The 17,742-nt window shown below is 31.4% G+C and overlaps 1 protein-coding gene across 2 annotated transcripts in view; it reads right to left on the minus strand.

Annotated features, from left to right (window-relative positions):
- OtopLc (proton channel otopetrin-like c) overlaps nt 1-17,742 on the minus strand; it is a 249,455-nt gene that overhangs the window by 25,687 nt on the left and 206,026 nt on the right. For both annotated transcript variants that reach the window (XM_089631714.1, XM_089631716.1), the window contains exon 6: nt 8,232-8,465. In XM_089631714.1, coding sequence (XP_089487840.1) covers nt 8,232-8,465 — 234 coding nt within the window. The remainder of the gene's footprint in view (nt 1-8,231; nt 8,466-17,742) is intronic.

Consider the following 17,742-nt stretch of genomic DNA (forward strand, 5'->3'; position numbering starts at 1 on the left):
AATAACAAATGTAGATCCTAGGAAATAAACTGTACAGCGCCCTTGAGGTGATTTTTCACAAAAACGGCGCTCTACAAATTATCCAATTATTATTATTATTATTAAGAGATCCAACAGCAGCTTTGCGAATTCGAGACCAAGTCCTCGACTTTAGTTAGCTCGCACCCTTAATAATTAGTTCCTTTGTTCAGGCGACTTATTCCGCGCCGCCTCGATTGTTGTCCTTCAACTTTTCTTTGTTTCGCAGGTAGCATTGAATATATAATTCCTAGAAGCTCGATCTATACCAATTTGAAAGAAAATTGATGTCGCCAATTTACATAAGACCTATCGACTCATAGACCACAGACAAACCAATAAAATTGATTATCTGTTCAAGAAAAATTTGATATTTTTAAAGTTTAATCAATTTCACCCGAAGTAAGAAAAAATGAACAAATCTATCTTCAGGCACACACACGCCAGTTACATACTTCTATCAGTATATCTGTTCAGTGGCAGGTAGCTACTTCAGACAAATTTCTTCTTCCAGGCGTTTTATCACAGGGAAAGCCTTAATGAGTAACGAAGAAAACTAAATATTTATTTAACTAATTATTCAGCGTGTTTTTTGTTTTCTGAAAAGAATGACAAAAATTTAATTTGTTTTATAATTCCGTTTGCAAGACAGCCCAAGACGCCTGGAGGCTCCTTGTCGAATCGACTAAGAAAGAAGACAAAAATTATTATGGGTAAGTAGGTAAGTACCAACAGACCCTTTTTAACAATCAGAAAAAAAATTATAATAAGATTAAGGGATTTTAGGTTTTTCACAGAAATCGTAAAAATACATTTTATTTACAAAAGCCATTAATTTCAATGATGATAATTTTTATTCTAATGGAAACTAATGTCACCAAAATATTTTAAAGAAAATATAAGTAGAAGATTGTGCAGCATTTTTCGATTTTATTTTATGTCATTAATATAGTAATAATGGATATAATAATAAGCTATAAATACAAACGAAATCAGGTCGGGGTATACAATATTAAGTAATAGTACTAATAGTGGTATTATAAGTGTTATTTTACCGTTGAAAAAACTGTGTTTTTTTTATTTAAAAGGTTTTGTCTTGTTTTTACTTAATATGGATTACCAAATTATAAATATATAACTTCGGTGTTTCTTTTTATTTCTCTTATGAATGAGTGGAGCCTTCTTGAAAATCTTTCGGGGCTATCTGCAGGAGCAACGGGCACAAGCCCTGTTTGTGGGGAAGGGGAGAGAAACACAATATGGCTTTTGTTTGCCTAATCCTCCCCAAGGAAACCTCAAAGAAGTTATTTTGCAGGCCTCAGCCCTTAGCCAAGCCAAGCCGCCGACCCCCGAACAACCTAACAACCAACCACTGGGAAATTAAGCTGACGAGGGAATAATAATAATAATATGATCTGTGATATTAATATCATGAGCTCTATTGTACTGTGCTGAGTAGTGAGTGTACTGAACGTAAGGATTACGTAGCTCAAGAGCACCCATTGAAGGTAAACAAACACAGCAATTCAACCTGTTGCTTAGATACAGTTGTATTTACCTTCACATAACTCAGTTTGTAGTCGGCGTTTTGTACAAATGGTGAAAACGTCTAATCATTATTTTCTGGGAGAAGAATACGAAATTCTTAAATTACTTAAATAACAATTAATTATGTAAGCAAATTTGTATAACGCGCTTTTGGTGGAACATCATAACTTACTAAATTAAAAACTATAGTTAAAGCACTTCATAAACAGTCACATATGAACTAGCTAAAGTTGAAAATATTAAAAAAATTGGATTATTGATGTAAACTGAAAATTGTAAATAAATAAAAGCACATCTACATTAACATAGCTTACGTACATATTTTATACTTAACATTGACAAATTGAAAATGATGTATTTTTCTCTTGTCCAATATTTAATCATTTATGGCATTATATGCGTCTTATGGATTTATTAAGCCGTTACAGAAAATTTAAAAGCATATCATTAAAGTTAACAGAAATAGAACATTCTCGATCGAAAGAAACTAACATTTTCCACATTAGTAAATTATTTATACCGCAAACCATGAAAAATGTAATCAAAAACATAAACATATTTCGATTTTTTTTAAAAAGAAAAATAGATTAAGCAAAAGAACTAATAATGTGTTTTACACATCCCAAATCAATACCAAATTAATGCCAACAAACAGCAGTTTTATTGGTACTTGTCAAATTAATTAATTAATCTTCTATCAAAACAAATTCAAATGACCAATCAAAGAATTAAAATTATAGTTGAATAATTTAGATGATGAAATATTCATAAAATTATAGTTGAATAATTTAGATGATGAAATATTCATAAAATTATAGTTGAATAATTTAAATGAAATTATAGTTAATTATTTTAGATGAAGAAACACTATTCATAAAATTATGGTTGAATAATTTAGAGATTGAAACACTATTCATAAAATTATGGTTGAATAATTTAGTTGTTGAAACACTATTTATAAAATTATGGTTGAATAATTTCGATGTTGAAACACTATTCATAAAATTATGGTTTAATAATTTAGATGAAGAAACACAATTAATAAAATTATGGTTGAACAATTTAGATATTGAAACACTATTCATAAAATTATGGTTGAATAATTTAGATATTGAAACACTATTCATAAAATTATGGTTCAATAATTTAGATGTTGAAACACTATTCATATAAATTCTTTGCAAAGTTTAATTTTTCACTAAAGTATTATGCAAAATTATAACATTATTTTACCGTAATTTAATAGTTACATTTTAACTCTCTTGATGTTGTATTTCAATGTTTTATTTTATTTAAAAAGTATATTTCTACTCTTAGTTTATTAGTAAATTTTTGTTATATAACCCACACACAGACTTTTTCTTAGTGGGTTTTCTTTACTTACTCTTGTTTTATATGCTTACGTATTTTTTTTTTTTTGTAAATGTATGTACTTATGTTGTAAAAAATAAGAAAAAAAACTGGAGTCTACTTTATAGCAAGATTTTGCGAGTAGTGAAGGGTTTAGATATGTTGAAAAAGGTGTGCACATTTGCAATTATGTAGTTACTACAATATACACGCGCAAGATTAAAGTTCAATGGAAGGTTCGGGGAACCAAAGCGCTGTCCAGATTCTTAAGTTGGGAATATCAGGCTAAAATAATGCTTGAAAAGTCTCATAGGAAATACTTAAGCAAAAATAAAACTAATACTAAAGCTTTCTCATTGTTGACAATGTTCATCTGAGATTTTAAAAAACCCATAAAGCACGCTAACTCGACTCAAAGCAGGAAATGCACGAATTAATAAAAATGTAATAACAGACTTGCAATCGAGATAATAACAGAAAGTACCAGTTAAAATAATAAAGCAACATATTTCGTGCATTATTTGTGCATGTTTAGTTCACCGCGACACGCAACGCGACCTGTGATGTGTGAGGTGAACTGTGACTCGATGCGGGCAGCTTTCATCGACCTTATTACTGCCATTAAAAGCTTCAAAATTCAATTGAATTGCTGTGGGTGCGTTAGGCGATAATAATTGGTTATGGCATGGAGGTAATAACAGGTTTTAAAAAGTTTTCAAACTTGTTATGAAGCCGATGAAATTTGAATTTTGAACAAAATTAATTTAAAATTACATAATTAAAGCGAGAATTTTGAGAAAGGAAACATTTGCGTTATCAAATTGAAAACGCTAATTTCGATTGTGTTTGTCCGTGGAACTTTGGTCCAATGAACTCGGATTTGCTATGAATTTAAGTTTCATTTTCAAAACTGGAAAGGATTGTGTGAAGAATTATTTAAGTACTAATAATATATTATTTTTGCAGAAAATTATTTTTACTGTCATTTTAAAAATTGGAACTGATTTTTCAAGAATTCAGACTATCGCGTAATTTATCACGGGTCTCCGCTAGATATAAATAGAAATGAACAAAATACCAGGAGAGCAGAAATGTTACAGGGTATTTTGTGTTAATTTCAGCAGTGGCGTGAAAGTCACAATTGTCCAGTAAAAAAAGTACAAAATAATAAAATCCCACCCCATTATTATAAACATTTATTGAAACGAGGAAACCATTTATATTTAAAATAATACTTTTGTAATCTTCTTATGATTTTTCAGTTTCTAGTTTTTATAATAATGACTGTTGAACACGTTACAAATGAAATGTTACAAAACGTATATCGATGTCATTGTTCCAAACGAATAAATTAAAATAGGTGTCTCAATTTTCCTCATCTCTACTATACAACCTAAAACCAACATAATAAACCCCACAAATTAAGGTAGAAAAATAATCTACTGTTTTTATGTGCACGAAAGTTACAATTTACAGAAAAGAATTTGGATAAAGTAGAAAAACATGTACAGTTTTAAGACAGCCCAAGTTTATTGGTAATAGATTGAATAATAAACGTACAAGAAATTTAAAAAAAAAACAATGAAAGCTTAATAAATCAATGTTAACGGAATTCAGAAAGTTAGTTCGGAGAAATCAAGTCGGAAGTATGAAAGGGTTGGTCACTCAGCCGTTTGGGACTTTTATTGTGCTGATAAATTGCTACAGTAACTTGTATTACTGGAGCTGAGCTGGAGGCTGGGGGCAGTTGGGCCAATGACATTAAACCTGCTCCCCTTTGTAGAACCGTTCTCTTTTTGGCGAAACAAAATCAGACGTCTGCCGGAAGCACAAACAAAGACCAACATAACTTCTCGAATTCAATCGAGGTACGACTGGCGATACCGTAATCAGTCATCAATTTTATAAGAGAATTATTAACAAAGGTTCAAAAGTTAAAATCAATTCCCAATATAATATTATATTATCTGGAAAAAATTATGACAATATCTCGTCTTTTCGACTTGAATCATACCCCGACTGGTTTTCTAACAATATCTCGTCTATTCGAATTCAATCTTCACTAATTTCACAAATTCACAACTTCACAAATTAAGCAAGGTTCTAAAATTAAATTCATTCTCCAGGGTTACTTTTATAACTATAGCAGACCCTTGAAAATCAAATTATATTAGAATTGTAGGATTTGTAAAGCCGAAAGTATTTATAAAATATTTGCCTTTCAAAAAAGATTTTTATAAAAGGTAATTATTTTTTTCGTTATTGAAAAATTGTAAGCGAGACGTCAGAAATTATCTTTTATTCATTCGAACACCGTTAGTAAACTCGAAAAATCACCAATTGAAAGTATTAATAATAAAAATACACAATTAAAATATAGAATTACTATAGAAGACAAATAAACCATATTTAAATAACTTTAGTCCGCCTCGGCACAGGACCCCCTAGTGAGGAGGACTAAGAAATACAATATTTTATACTTAATTTCACCATTATATTTTGTATGTAACAATTATTTTATATAGTCGCTAAAATAAAAATAAAAAAAATAAAAACTTATTAATTAATTCAAATAAAATAATTTTGGTACCTTTTTTATTGATTTTCTAAATTGTTCAAACAATCAGTATCAATTTCGAAAATTTAAAAGTACATTGAACGTGAATAATTGCACGCAGGAATATTTTACATCGCATCACATTAACCACACAAACAATCGAAATTAGTGTGTGTGATGTCGAAAAACTTACGATATACCTACCTATCATTCCCCAAATATTCTCAGCCATATATTTATAACATTTTGGTTATTGGTCTTATATTGACGGTTCTATTGATATTTCAGAGTTTAAAGGTGGTGTTACACAAAATTAACTGTTTGAGAGTTCAAATAGATTCAGACAAATATTCTGCTTTATATGAAAGATTAAACAGTAGTACCAAAAGCGGAAATACTTATGGAGCGAGTTTTTTTCGCATGGCGTACATTTAATTCCCAAGTGACAAACATTTTCCAAGACCAAAACATAAATAGATCTATCATGGTCACATTGAGAAATCTTCCTCCTAAAAGAGGAAACTTGTTTGTCAAGAAACATTAAAATGCCGAGTTCTGGAATATAAAAGTAGGCATAGTATATATATATATATATATATATATAGTAGCTATATACATGGTACACGCTGTTTATCTAACTGTTCTCATGCACCGTAGAAATGACATAAATGAATAAATATACATTAAGTAGGGATCTCTAACGCGGATAGTTGAACATGGGATTGAAAGTTTGAAGTCGATTTATCGAAAATGATAAAACGATTCTCTTCACTTCATTTCGCTCTCTAAAAGGCGAAACCATTCACTGTCCTATCCAGTGAACGTATCAGTGTCAAGTAATATGAGTGACAACCTATATAATTCCATCTAAACCATTATAATTTTTATTTTATATATTCAATAATATTGAATCAATTAAAAAAAACAGTTACCTATTTAGTAAAAACATTTTTGTACATGTACACATGTACAGTAAAGTATAATGGACGGAGGAAAACACAGTGTAAAATACTGTAAAGCACAGAGCACGGTGTAAAATACGATGCACATTACGGTATAAAGTAAAAGCACACTGTGTAAAATACGCTATGACGTGCAGCTTACAGCACGGTGAAAAGTACAGTGTATAGTACAGTATAAAGTAAAGCACAGTGTAAAACAGAACGATGTAAAGTACAGGGTACACCACATTATTTAAGTACAGGGTAAAAGATGGTGAAAAGTACGATGTTAAAGTGTGAGTGTGATAACAATAATAGCATAACATTTATAAAGCGCAGTTTTTTTGTTATTTCACTACAAGTGCGCTTTACTAAAACAAACTTAAAAAAAAATAATTCAGTCTCAATGGTCACGTTTTAAGATTACTCCTACAGTTCACCTTACATACTACAGATCAAATAATATAATAAAAAATGTACAGTACAAAACTGAATACGGTGTGACGTACAGTATGGAGTACTGAAAACATAGTAAAGTTTTTTTTAATTTCGTGCAAAGTACATATTTTTTCCAATTATCCGCCACGTCATTGTGTTATGGGGACGAAGTTGACAGATTTATTTACACAGGTGTACAAGTACAGTGTAAAGTATGCTAATTGCACAGAGGACGAGTACATTGAGCAAGTGAGTATGTCTGCCTTTCAACCTTAAGATAAATGAAAAATAATTAGAATTTTCGGAGATGCGACGTCGAATTTAAAAACCTGATTAAATGACGAAAAAGATTGAAGGAAATGGATTCAACAGGCACAATTTGGTTTCTATAGAAAGAAGGGATTGAAATCCACCCGGTATCTGAGGGATAAAATTGAGTAAAGATACCCCGCACATAAAGGAATGGTTGGGTACACAAACGGTGTTCGTAAATTGACGGATATATTGAATTTGGAAAGAAGAAATGTTCTGAAAAGCGGCGAGGGAAAGTGTAAGCGAACAAATAAATTTGATTTGGTAAAATACGAGAAGGATTTTACTGCAAACCCCAGAAATGCAGAGGGGAGGGTCAGATGTCAAAGAGTCGAGGTTTTGCTCAAGAATAGTATAACTATTTTATTCGAAGAATTAAAGAAAGCTGCACGAGAACGGTGTAAATATCAAACAAGACAATAATAGGAAGCGATATAAATGAAACAAGTATTTTTATTGCGAGTTTCGTTCGTGTAAACAAAATAATTTGTCATGTGAAGACTGCAATCTTCTACGGGTGGTATAACCTAACGAATTGAAATATTCCTAAGGAACAAAGGGGTACTTTAAGCCAGTCAGAATATGTGTAGAAGGTCAGAAGGGGAGATTTTCACGGCTTTTCAATGTTTCGTGCCAGTATGTATCTGCATCACATTATATAATATTGTGATACACTAGTTTTAGAAAAGTACTTTACCCGTGATTTGAAATATTCGTTAATTTATATTAACTTTGTTTCATTTCATTCAGGTACTACAATTGGAAATTTTATATATATGGCGTATGTTTGATTTTTTAAAAGAAAAATTTATATAATCACAGTTCCACAGATCTTGATGGAAATGACGGTAGATACCTTAAACGCATTAAGTACAGAGTTATTTTATTGTTTTTTTTTTTTTTAAATTACCACAACTAACACCTAAGAGGAAATCGTGGAAACAGTTAAATTCAACTCAAATAAAAATGAGTTATTTTTCTATTATAGAAAGAGCTCATTAAAAAAATACATGTCAGGGAATTTAAATGTAGTTAGGTACATATTTTAAATAGGTGTTCGAACTCACCGACAGCTCCCATCCTCAGGTAGAAGCTTCCATAATGATACTGCTTGCTGGCTCCGATGTAGGCGAATCCGAGGGAGACCCGTTTGTTGAGGCCGTACCGCTTCATCTGTCCCTCCGTGGCGGTGGACATTTCCGTGTCTGTCTGCTTGCGGGACGAGTTGTCATCGTCTTCTTCCTCTTCTTCATCTCCGGAGTCGGAGGTGGAGGAGCGGGCCTGGGAGGTGCCTCTGTTCTCTAATAACAACAGAATAAATAAAAGAGGAGATGAATAAACAAGTATTGTAAATATAGCTTTGTATTAGTGATCGCCGAACCGGTGGATGAAATCAGGTATGCTAAGTATACATCCGCGAGCCGAACTGCCGAACTGAACCTCAACTTATGGGAAAGAAACGAAGCAACCGCAAATAGCGCGAAACGCCGCTTGCAGTTGATTCGTTCCTTTCCTGTAATTCGTGGTACGGTTCGCGTTTCGGTTCGCAAATTTATACGTAACCTTAGAGATAAATAGATATTAGTTTGACTAGTCAGTTCAACAGTAATAACATAGATAATTGTAGAAATGTATTCTATATTTGTACAGCGTTCTTGAGGAAATTTTGCACAATACGGCGCTATACAAATCATCAACATATTATTATTTATTATCAGAACGCGACGATGAACAAAACGACTCAGATACTTAACGATTCTACATTGCACATCGACATTTTTAAGTTCCCGAACTATCTTTTGACGCATGTCAAAAATTAGTAAATCTGCCCCATGACCTCAAATGTGTAATCTTCTCCGTAATATATTGGTGCACATCCAAAGATATTAGAAGAACGAGATATGCTATGTTGGCTGCCGGACCGTAGGCGGAGTACTACCTAATTAGGGTACTTTGAATACTATCGGGACGTGTACGCACAGAAATCTGTTCTATGTATTAGTGCGGATACCTTAGCGTAAGCGAAGGTGTGCAGTAGTATTGGTGAACAAAACCGGCGACACTGGGCAAAACAATTCCGCACAGTATGAACTGCTCATAGCACATCTCGTTCTTCTAATATCTTTGTGCACATCCGTTTTATGGAGGACATTAATAAATAAATAAAATAATTCTTCAGCTAAGTCCGAACCCGACTATAGTCTGACTCCTGCATAAATGTAGGATAAATCGATGGATAGAGAAAGGTTGGCTGGAAATGACTAGCTGCGTCTAGGAACTAGATCGTAATATTTAGACACGTCCTTATCTTCCTCTCCCCCAGCATCTCTTTCATCAACCTCGTACAAGGAAAAAACTTAATGATATGAAATATTGTTAATTTGCTAAAACTCTGGTCAAATTATTCGTTTTCCTGAAAAAACGGCCCTAGAGGCCTATAACGTATGATATAAATTTCATAACAAACTATCAGTAAGGTACGAATATGTTATGAGAAAGTCGGAACAAGTGTTCTTTAAAATAATAATACTTTTGCATTTCGTCCGTTATATGTATTCGGACAAGGCCGCCTGCGTTGAACACGTGTTCAGACATATTCTTAGTGACTAATATTTTATTAGGAAATGGTCATGCAGTCCCATTTTTATCAGTATCGTAATAAAAAAGCCGTACTCATTTTTCTCCGTGTAAATCCTTTAATCGGGGTGTCATAGACCAGATCTACATACAAAGTTCAAAACCTGTAGATTCTTTAAGTAGTCAGGTCCATAATCTGTTTCTATTTCCTTACCAAGGATGCCAACCAAAGTTATTTGAATTTCGACAATCCGATGGCCTTGCTAAGTGTCCAAAAGATTATGTTTTTGATTTTCTCTTATTTAATAAATCAAAACTAAAATTTTCCTCTGAAATCATAAGATTTGTAAGTAGGTACTTAAATACAAAACATTTTGGTAATTTCAAATAACTAAATTTACAATTTTTTCAAAGAAACATCTCAATATACGCCAATTATATGTTAAAACTCTACTAAACTACATTTTCGACCAAAAAAACAATCCCCAACAAACACAAAATATCACTAATAGACCGGTCAGAAAAGCGTATAAAAAAAACATAAAAACTCCGACGGTAAACACTACCTTTGGACAAAGACACCATAAATACCACGCTATTAAAGCATTCAACAGTCTTCCACTTGAAACAAAAATTGAGGAAAATAAAAATAAATTCAAACACAAAATAAAAAAATGGATTAAAGAACAAAAAAGACAATATTTCCAAAATTCTATAACATAAGAGAATAAAACATATACACGCAACACAAAAAAATGTATAAGGCAAGCGGCACGCACAAGCACATAGATCATTGTAAGTGCCGATTTCCATTCCCTTCTAATGTTTTTATTTTGGTGTGAGAATTGGATTTTGATTTCTAATCTTTATTTTTGGTGTAAATTGATCTTTATTTTAATGTTGTTTTTTGTTTTTGTTTAAATGTATAAATTCGTATATTTTAAAATGGGGGCCTCAGCACGGGTGAACAACCCAGTGAGGCCAACGTTGCTGAATTGAAATGTGAAGTACTGTAGAGTAATGTATCAATAAATATATCAATAAATAAATAAATAAATGACGAATTTCTTCAGGCAGATAGGTACCATAATATTGATTAATCTGATTTGACAGCTCGCGGAAGGATCCACGCTGAAATACGACCACCATCTTGAACCGGAAACGGTAAAAGTACAAACAAATTTACAGAAAGGTATTTCATCAATGTTAATTGACCAGAAAAGGTTAAGTACCTATCTACATAAATAGGTTCCAAGAGTGTATATGTATCTCCAGAAAGAAAAGTTTTTTGATTTGATCTTTGTCAACTGACGAAGGTTCCAGAAGGTAGCAGCGCGGTTAGATGTCAAAGTTTGAATTTATGGCGTCTTATCTTTCCTGCTACCCCTGCGGAAACACGGAGTGATAGTACTAACTACTACAAAGTAATATCTACGCGCAAGTGTATGTGCGGGAGATGTGAAGAAAATATATGTATCCAGGCCAACCTTTGAGAAAATCTATTAAAGATAATGTATTGCACATAAAATTATTCAGGACCCAGAGGCGTACGAAAGCTGTAAAGACATTTTTATAAGGTCCATCAAACTTAACTATCAACTTCTCGTATGAAATGCAAATAATCCATTTCAAAGCAGAAGAATACTCCTATCTGGGAACATAAAATATGTATATATATATTATAGTGATGTAACAGACTTCTGCTTCCGCAGACGCGGAAGTTTTGCATACTTTTCACCTCCGCAAAATTATAACAGAACTTTAACGGAACTTTTAGGATGAGTTACTTAGCAAAACTGACGTGAGAGTGTACGTAGTTTCGCACTTTTTCTTGCTTGTCCTTTTTGTTTTACCTTTAGTTAAATATAACTTACCATTGTGAAATTTTAAAAATTGAAATTAAAATCACAATCACAAAGAAAGTGTAAAGTGAAAGACGTTCTATTCTACACACCCTCGTTTAATTTCTAATACTAATTATTAAACACCGGCTTCCGCACCAGCTTGATGAAAAATAAAAAAAGATATCCGCTTCTGCTTCACTTACATCTCTAATAATATATGGGTACTTTTAGCACTTTACTCTTCTTCTATATTATGATATGCACACTGCACAGGCTGAGAGGAACAGACAGGAACTGTAATACAGAACTGTATCTTTCCGTTAAAAAAAGCCTTCCGCTACCGGAGCTTTTAAAAATATCGTCCATATGTTTTAGCATAAAATAACCGATTTGATTCGGCCCTAAAAAGAGGCAGTACAATATATAAAGTGCGTAAAACACAATAAAAGTACCAAAATGTAAGTATATTCTTTAGATGCAGCCGGAATAAAACAATAAACACAATGAGAGTTTATGTTGCACGCTTATATTTAGACTAGTTGCTACTCCAATGGTAAAACGCTCTATTCCAACTTCAGTAAACTCAGTGGAAATAAACTAAAAAGATTGAGTTCGAATTCATTGAATGAGTAAAAGGAAACTTAATACTTAGACTTACAGACAGATTTCCCAATAGTTTTCTGCCATGACTAAGCTGAAAATCCTTAAAAGCACTAAGAGGGTATTTCTACGTCAAAATCCAAATGTTTTCTAGGTTCGTTTCTTCCATCAGCATTTTTTTAACTGAACCCAAAGGGTCTGATAATGAATAATGTAGGGACCTTTCAGTATTTTTCAAATAAGAAACCAAGAAAGAAGATTTACGAAAATCAATATGTACTATTCTTATAAATTAAACATGAAGAACGAATATTTGATTTTTAAGTGCTCCTTGAATCAATTTTGTTTCATTTCAGAAACGATTTTCAGAGATGAGAACAAAATATAAAAAATTGAGGCGTATTTTGATTTTATAAATGACTATTTACAAAAGGTTTTTACAATTCTCCTTGACTTTGGGATTTCTGCTTGTGTTAACAATTTTCAACGTACAATAAATTATTGGAAATAAGTAGGATATTTATTTGGGAATTTTTTTAGCCTGCATTTGGTTTGATTATTGTATCAGTTTTAGATTTACCGGTAACCATAGAGCTATACAATTAGAGGCGCTATTACGTACTAATATATCGTCGAAACGTGTTACAACGCAATAAGCGGTGCGCATAGACCGAATTCGGTAGTTTTAGTTTTAGAGCATTACGAGAGTTGGAGGTAAAAAAGTGGAACCAATTTTTTCGCTTCATGTCTCATCTAAATATACCTAATACATCAATGCATATGAATAGATATTACTGATTCTGATGCCGATCACTGATTATTAAAATAATATGAATATGACCCTTGTTTCGAACAAGTAGGTACTAGTACTAATTTAATAAATCAAAACCAAAATCTCCTCTGAAATCGTAAGATTTTTAAGAAAGCACTTAAAAAACTATATACTCAATTCTGAACAACATATTTTATGTATTTTTTGTTTTTAATGAGTTTTTATTATTCACAATGTACATTTGTTACGTATAAATTTTTTTTTTTTTATAAAATTAGCGACCGGTTTCGACACGTCCGTGTCGTTCACTAGCTATTTTAAAACTAAATTTTTAAGTGCAGAAATATGGGGTTTTATTTAGTTTGGTTCTTTGGTTAGAGGGATTTGAGGGAGGGGGAGGGGGTTGAGCTGGAAACGGAGGGAGGAGTCAACAAAACGGGGAACATTGTCAATAGAGGTGATTTGCAAGGTGCTATTATTTTATTTACTATATTAATGCTTGAATTAATTTTTTTGTTGATTTCTAATGTTTCTAATGCGCACAAATTAAAATATTTATTAATGTTAGAATGTTTAAACTTAGTTTTATCCCGGTTGAAGCTATGGCCTGTCTCTATCAAATGATTAGCGAACTCGGAGAAATTATTATTTTTTAAACATAGTTCGTGTTCCCTAATTCTGGTTTTGAAATTTCTTGTAGTCATACCTACATACTGCGAGTTACAATCATTACACTCTAAAGTGTATATCCCATTTTTATCTAATTTATTTGAAACATCCTTGTTATTAATTAAGTTTTTTATTTTAGAATTAGTGTAAAAAGCTGTCGAAATATTAACTGGTAACATGCGGGATATTTTTAAGGATAAGTCGCCTGTATAAAGAAGTTTTTTATATATTAGATTTTTAATAGATTGAGTGTTATTATCTCCACTATAAATGTACTTTTTAGAAAATATTTTGGTTTGTTTCTTATTAACTAAACGATTAATTATGTCAGGTTTATATCCGTTGTTTAGAGCTATTTGTTTTATAATGTTAATTTCATTATTGAAATTCTCCATATTTAAAGGGACATTAATGGCTCGATGTATCATTGAGTTGAAGGAGGCGAGTTTATGGGACAAAGGATGAATTGAAGTAGAAGGTATAACACAGTCAGTGTGTGTAGGTTTTCTATAGATGTTAAAAACACACTTATTATTATCTAAGCTGATGTTTAAGTCTAAAAAATTTAAATTGTTATTATCGTTATGTTCCAGTGTAAATTTTATATTTTGGTGAATGTTATTAATAAAAGTGAGAAAATTGTCTAATTGTCTGTTGCTACCTGTCCAAATTACAAAAATGTCATCAACATATCTATACCAAACAAATACATTAGCTAAAAGGGAAAGTCCACATTCGAAAAGTTTGTTTTCAAAGGAATCCATAAATATTTCAGCAAACAATGGAGAAGCGGGATTTCCCATAGGGAGACCATTATGCTGTTTATATAATTTATCATTAAAGGTGAAGTAGTTTTGATTGGTACAAATTTCTAAGAAAGTGGACATTTCCTTCACAATGGTTCGATCTAAATGGGAATTATTTAAAATGTTTACAATTAGGTTTTTACATTCATTAGTGGCAATGCTTGGGAAAAGATTAACAACGTCAAAGGACACTAATTTACTGTTGCTAGGTATGTCTAAGTCTTTGATTTTATTTATTAACTCCAAACTGTTTTTAATTGAACGATGTGATCTGAATAAATTATTAGATTTGAATAAAGATACAAATTTAGAACATATATTATAGTTGGGGCTAGAATATGCAGGAACAACAGGTCTAATGGGGATATTTGGTTTGTGAATTTTCGCTAAACCATATAGTTTAGGAGGCTGTGGATTAGTTAATACTAGATGATTATATTTAGGTTCACCACATAGTAAAGGGCAGCTTTTGATTGTCTTCTTTACATCTTCTTGAAATTTCTTTGTAGGGTCTTTTGGAAGAGTTGAAAAGTTATCACTTTTTAAAAAATCTTCTACTTTATTAACGTAGTCTATTTTGTTCAAAATCACTATGGTATTTCCTTTGTCGGCTTTGGTTAGAGTTAGATTATTTTCTTTTATGGTTTTTTTGATGTTGTTTAAGGTTTGTTTTTCAGTATTTTTGGAGGAAATATTGTTATTATTATTTTTATTTTTAAGGTGTTTTTTGATGAGTTCAGAAGATTTATGTTTAATGGAATCTGCGCATTTGAAAAGGGCTTGATCCGTGTCAGCAGCAAGTATTTCAACGTTATGAACTTTGTCATCTTGAATGTTATAGTTAAGTCCTTTGGATAATAAACACGTTTCTTTGACGGATAGTTTATGATCAGACAGATTTATTATTCTTTCATTAAATTTATGATTAGAAAAACTAATTTTATTAGGCAGGGGGTTCAAACATCCATCTAGTTTTTTGGAGGCGAGAATAAGGTTTTTTAGTTTCTTTTGTAAGGTAATTTTCTTTTTGAAAGCAACTTCACTAGCACAATTTCTTGATGTCCCTTTATTAATGTCCCTTTAAATATGGAGAATTTCAATAATGAAATTAACATTATAAAACAAATAGCTCTAAACAACGGATATAAACCTGACATAATTAATCGTTTAGTTAATAAGAAACAAACCAAAATATTTTCTAAAAAGTACATTTATAGTGGAGATAATAACACTCAATCTATTAAAAATCTAAGATATAAAAAACTTCTTTATACAGGCGACTTATCCTTAAAAATATCCCGCATGTTACCAGTTAATATTTCGACAGCTTTTTACACTAATTCTAAAATAAAAAACTTAATTAATAACAAGGATGTTTCAAATAAATTAGATAAAAATGGGATATACACTTTAGAGTGTAATGATTGTAACTCGCAGTATGTAGGTATGACTACAAGAAATTTCAAAACCAGAATTAGGGAACACGAACTATGTTTAAAAAATAATAATTTCTCCGAGTTCGCTAATCATTTGATAGAGACAGGCCATAGCTTCAACCGGGATAAAACTAAGTTTAAACATTCTAACATTAATAAATATTTTAATTTGTGCGCATTAGAAACATTAGAAATCAACAAAAAAATTAATTCAAGCATTAATATAGTAAATAAAATAATAGCACCTTGCAAATCACCTCTATTGACAATGTTCCCCGTTTTGTTGACTCCTCCCTCCGTTTCCAGCTCAACCCCCTCCCCCTCCCTCAAATCCCTCTAACCAAAGAACCAAACTAAATAAAACCCCATATTTCTGCACTTAAAAATTTAGTTTTAAAATAGCTAGTTAATGACACGGACGTGTCGAAACCGGTCGCTAATTTTATAAAAAAATTTATACGTAACAAATGTACATTGTGAATAATAAAAACTCATTAAAAACAAAAAATGTCTAGAAATTGTTACATAGTGAATGCCAAAGAAATACAAAAAAATATTTTATGTATTTCAAAGAAGGAATTATACGGTAAGGATGAATTGTAGTTTTTGTTAGAGTCTTGGGAGCGATGGAGGTAACATATTTTTTCGCTTTATGTCTCATCAATAACTGTAACCTATAAATATTCTTCGTATTATATGTTAATTGTTAAAGGAGAGCAGAATTCCAATACTTACTTACAAACTTCTTTAAAGAATAAATGAGTTCTAAACACGGTTTAAAAAAAAAGTTTTAACTCTTATCATTTATTTAGTTTTATCTTTATTTCTATTTCGAATATGGTTTCTATAAAAATATACATTTTTAATTTTTTTGTTTTACCATAACGATTTCCTTTTCCGTTATGTTTTGTTGTTGTTATTCTAACATAATCATGTAAGACTACCAATATACGGGCATGAGCCTAGTACCTATGGTAATTGAGAAAATAACAAAAATTGTAATTATTTAAATTTATGAAATAAAAATAAAAATTAGTTTTAAATACTACTGCGTGATGGTTGTAGGAAATAATCTGATAATATTATTACTCCAGCGTCTGGACGGTGTAGGCCCTGTGATTGGTCAAATTCAAATTGTGTTAAAATAAGACTTTAAAGATTAAGACACCATTTCATACTGAAATAGAATCGCCACATGTAATACGATATTTCTTAAAAAATATCGTTTCTGCTCATACAATTTTTGGATAATATCGAAGAAAATATGTCTTAGAAAGTTCATAATCTATTGGATTAATTACATTACAGTGAAAATTATCCACAATTACGTGATTACGTTTGACGTTTGACGAAAAAAGCAGGCGTTAATTCAATATGGCCGATTCCCGATACGCATCGCGGCTAGGTGGCCGACAGAGCGCCCCTCTGGCGGTGAAGAAACGAATCAAATGACTGGCGCGTATATTTAAATATGCAAAATTACTTGAACATCAAGCATTTAATAATAAGATTTCTTCTGGAAGTTTAGTTCTACTTTGCAATGGCATTTTTCATTATTATTTATAATTTTTTTTTTGCTTATTAATTACATCTGATTTTATATTGACATGTTTTCTAATTTCTAAAATTTCTAAATTATTTATTTGCGATGCTTTAATCCTGAGTGAAGTATTTTAAGACCTGAATTTTTATCGAAAGTGTGATTCAAAAGATGATTTGCAAACTCATATTCACTATTTCCATTTAGAACCCTGAGATATTTTTTAGTTCTGACTTCAAAGTTTCTATTGGTTCTACCTTTGTAAAATAAATTACAAATCCAGCCCAATTGAGTTTATAAACTCCTGATTTTTTTGTTTGATTTTCGCAATCTA

The sequence above is a fragment of the Hesperophylax consimilis genome, chromosome 5, assembly GCF_061612785.1.
Source record: "Hesperophylax consimilis isolate HC1 chromosome 5, BYU_Hcon_1.0, whole genome shotgun sequence".
Taxonomy (NCBI): domain Eukaryota; kingdom Metazoa; phylum Arthropoda; class Insecta; order Trichoptera; family Limnephilidae; genus Hesperophylax; species Hesperophylax consimilis.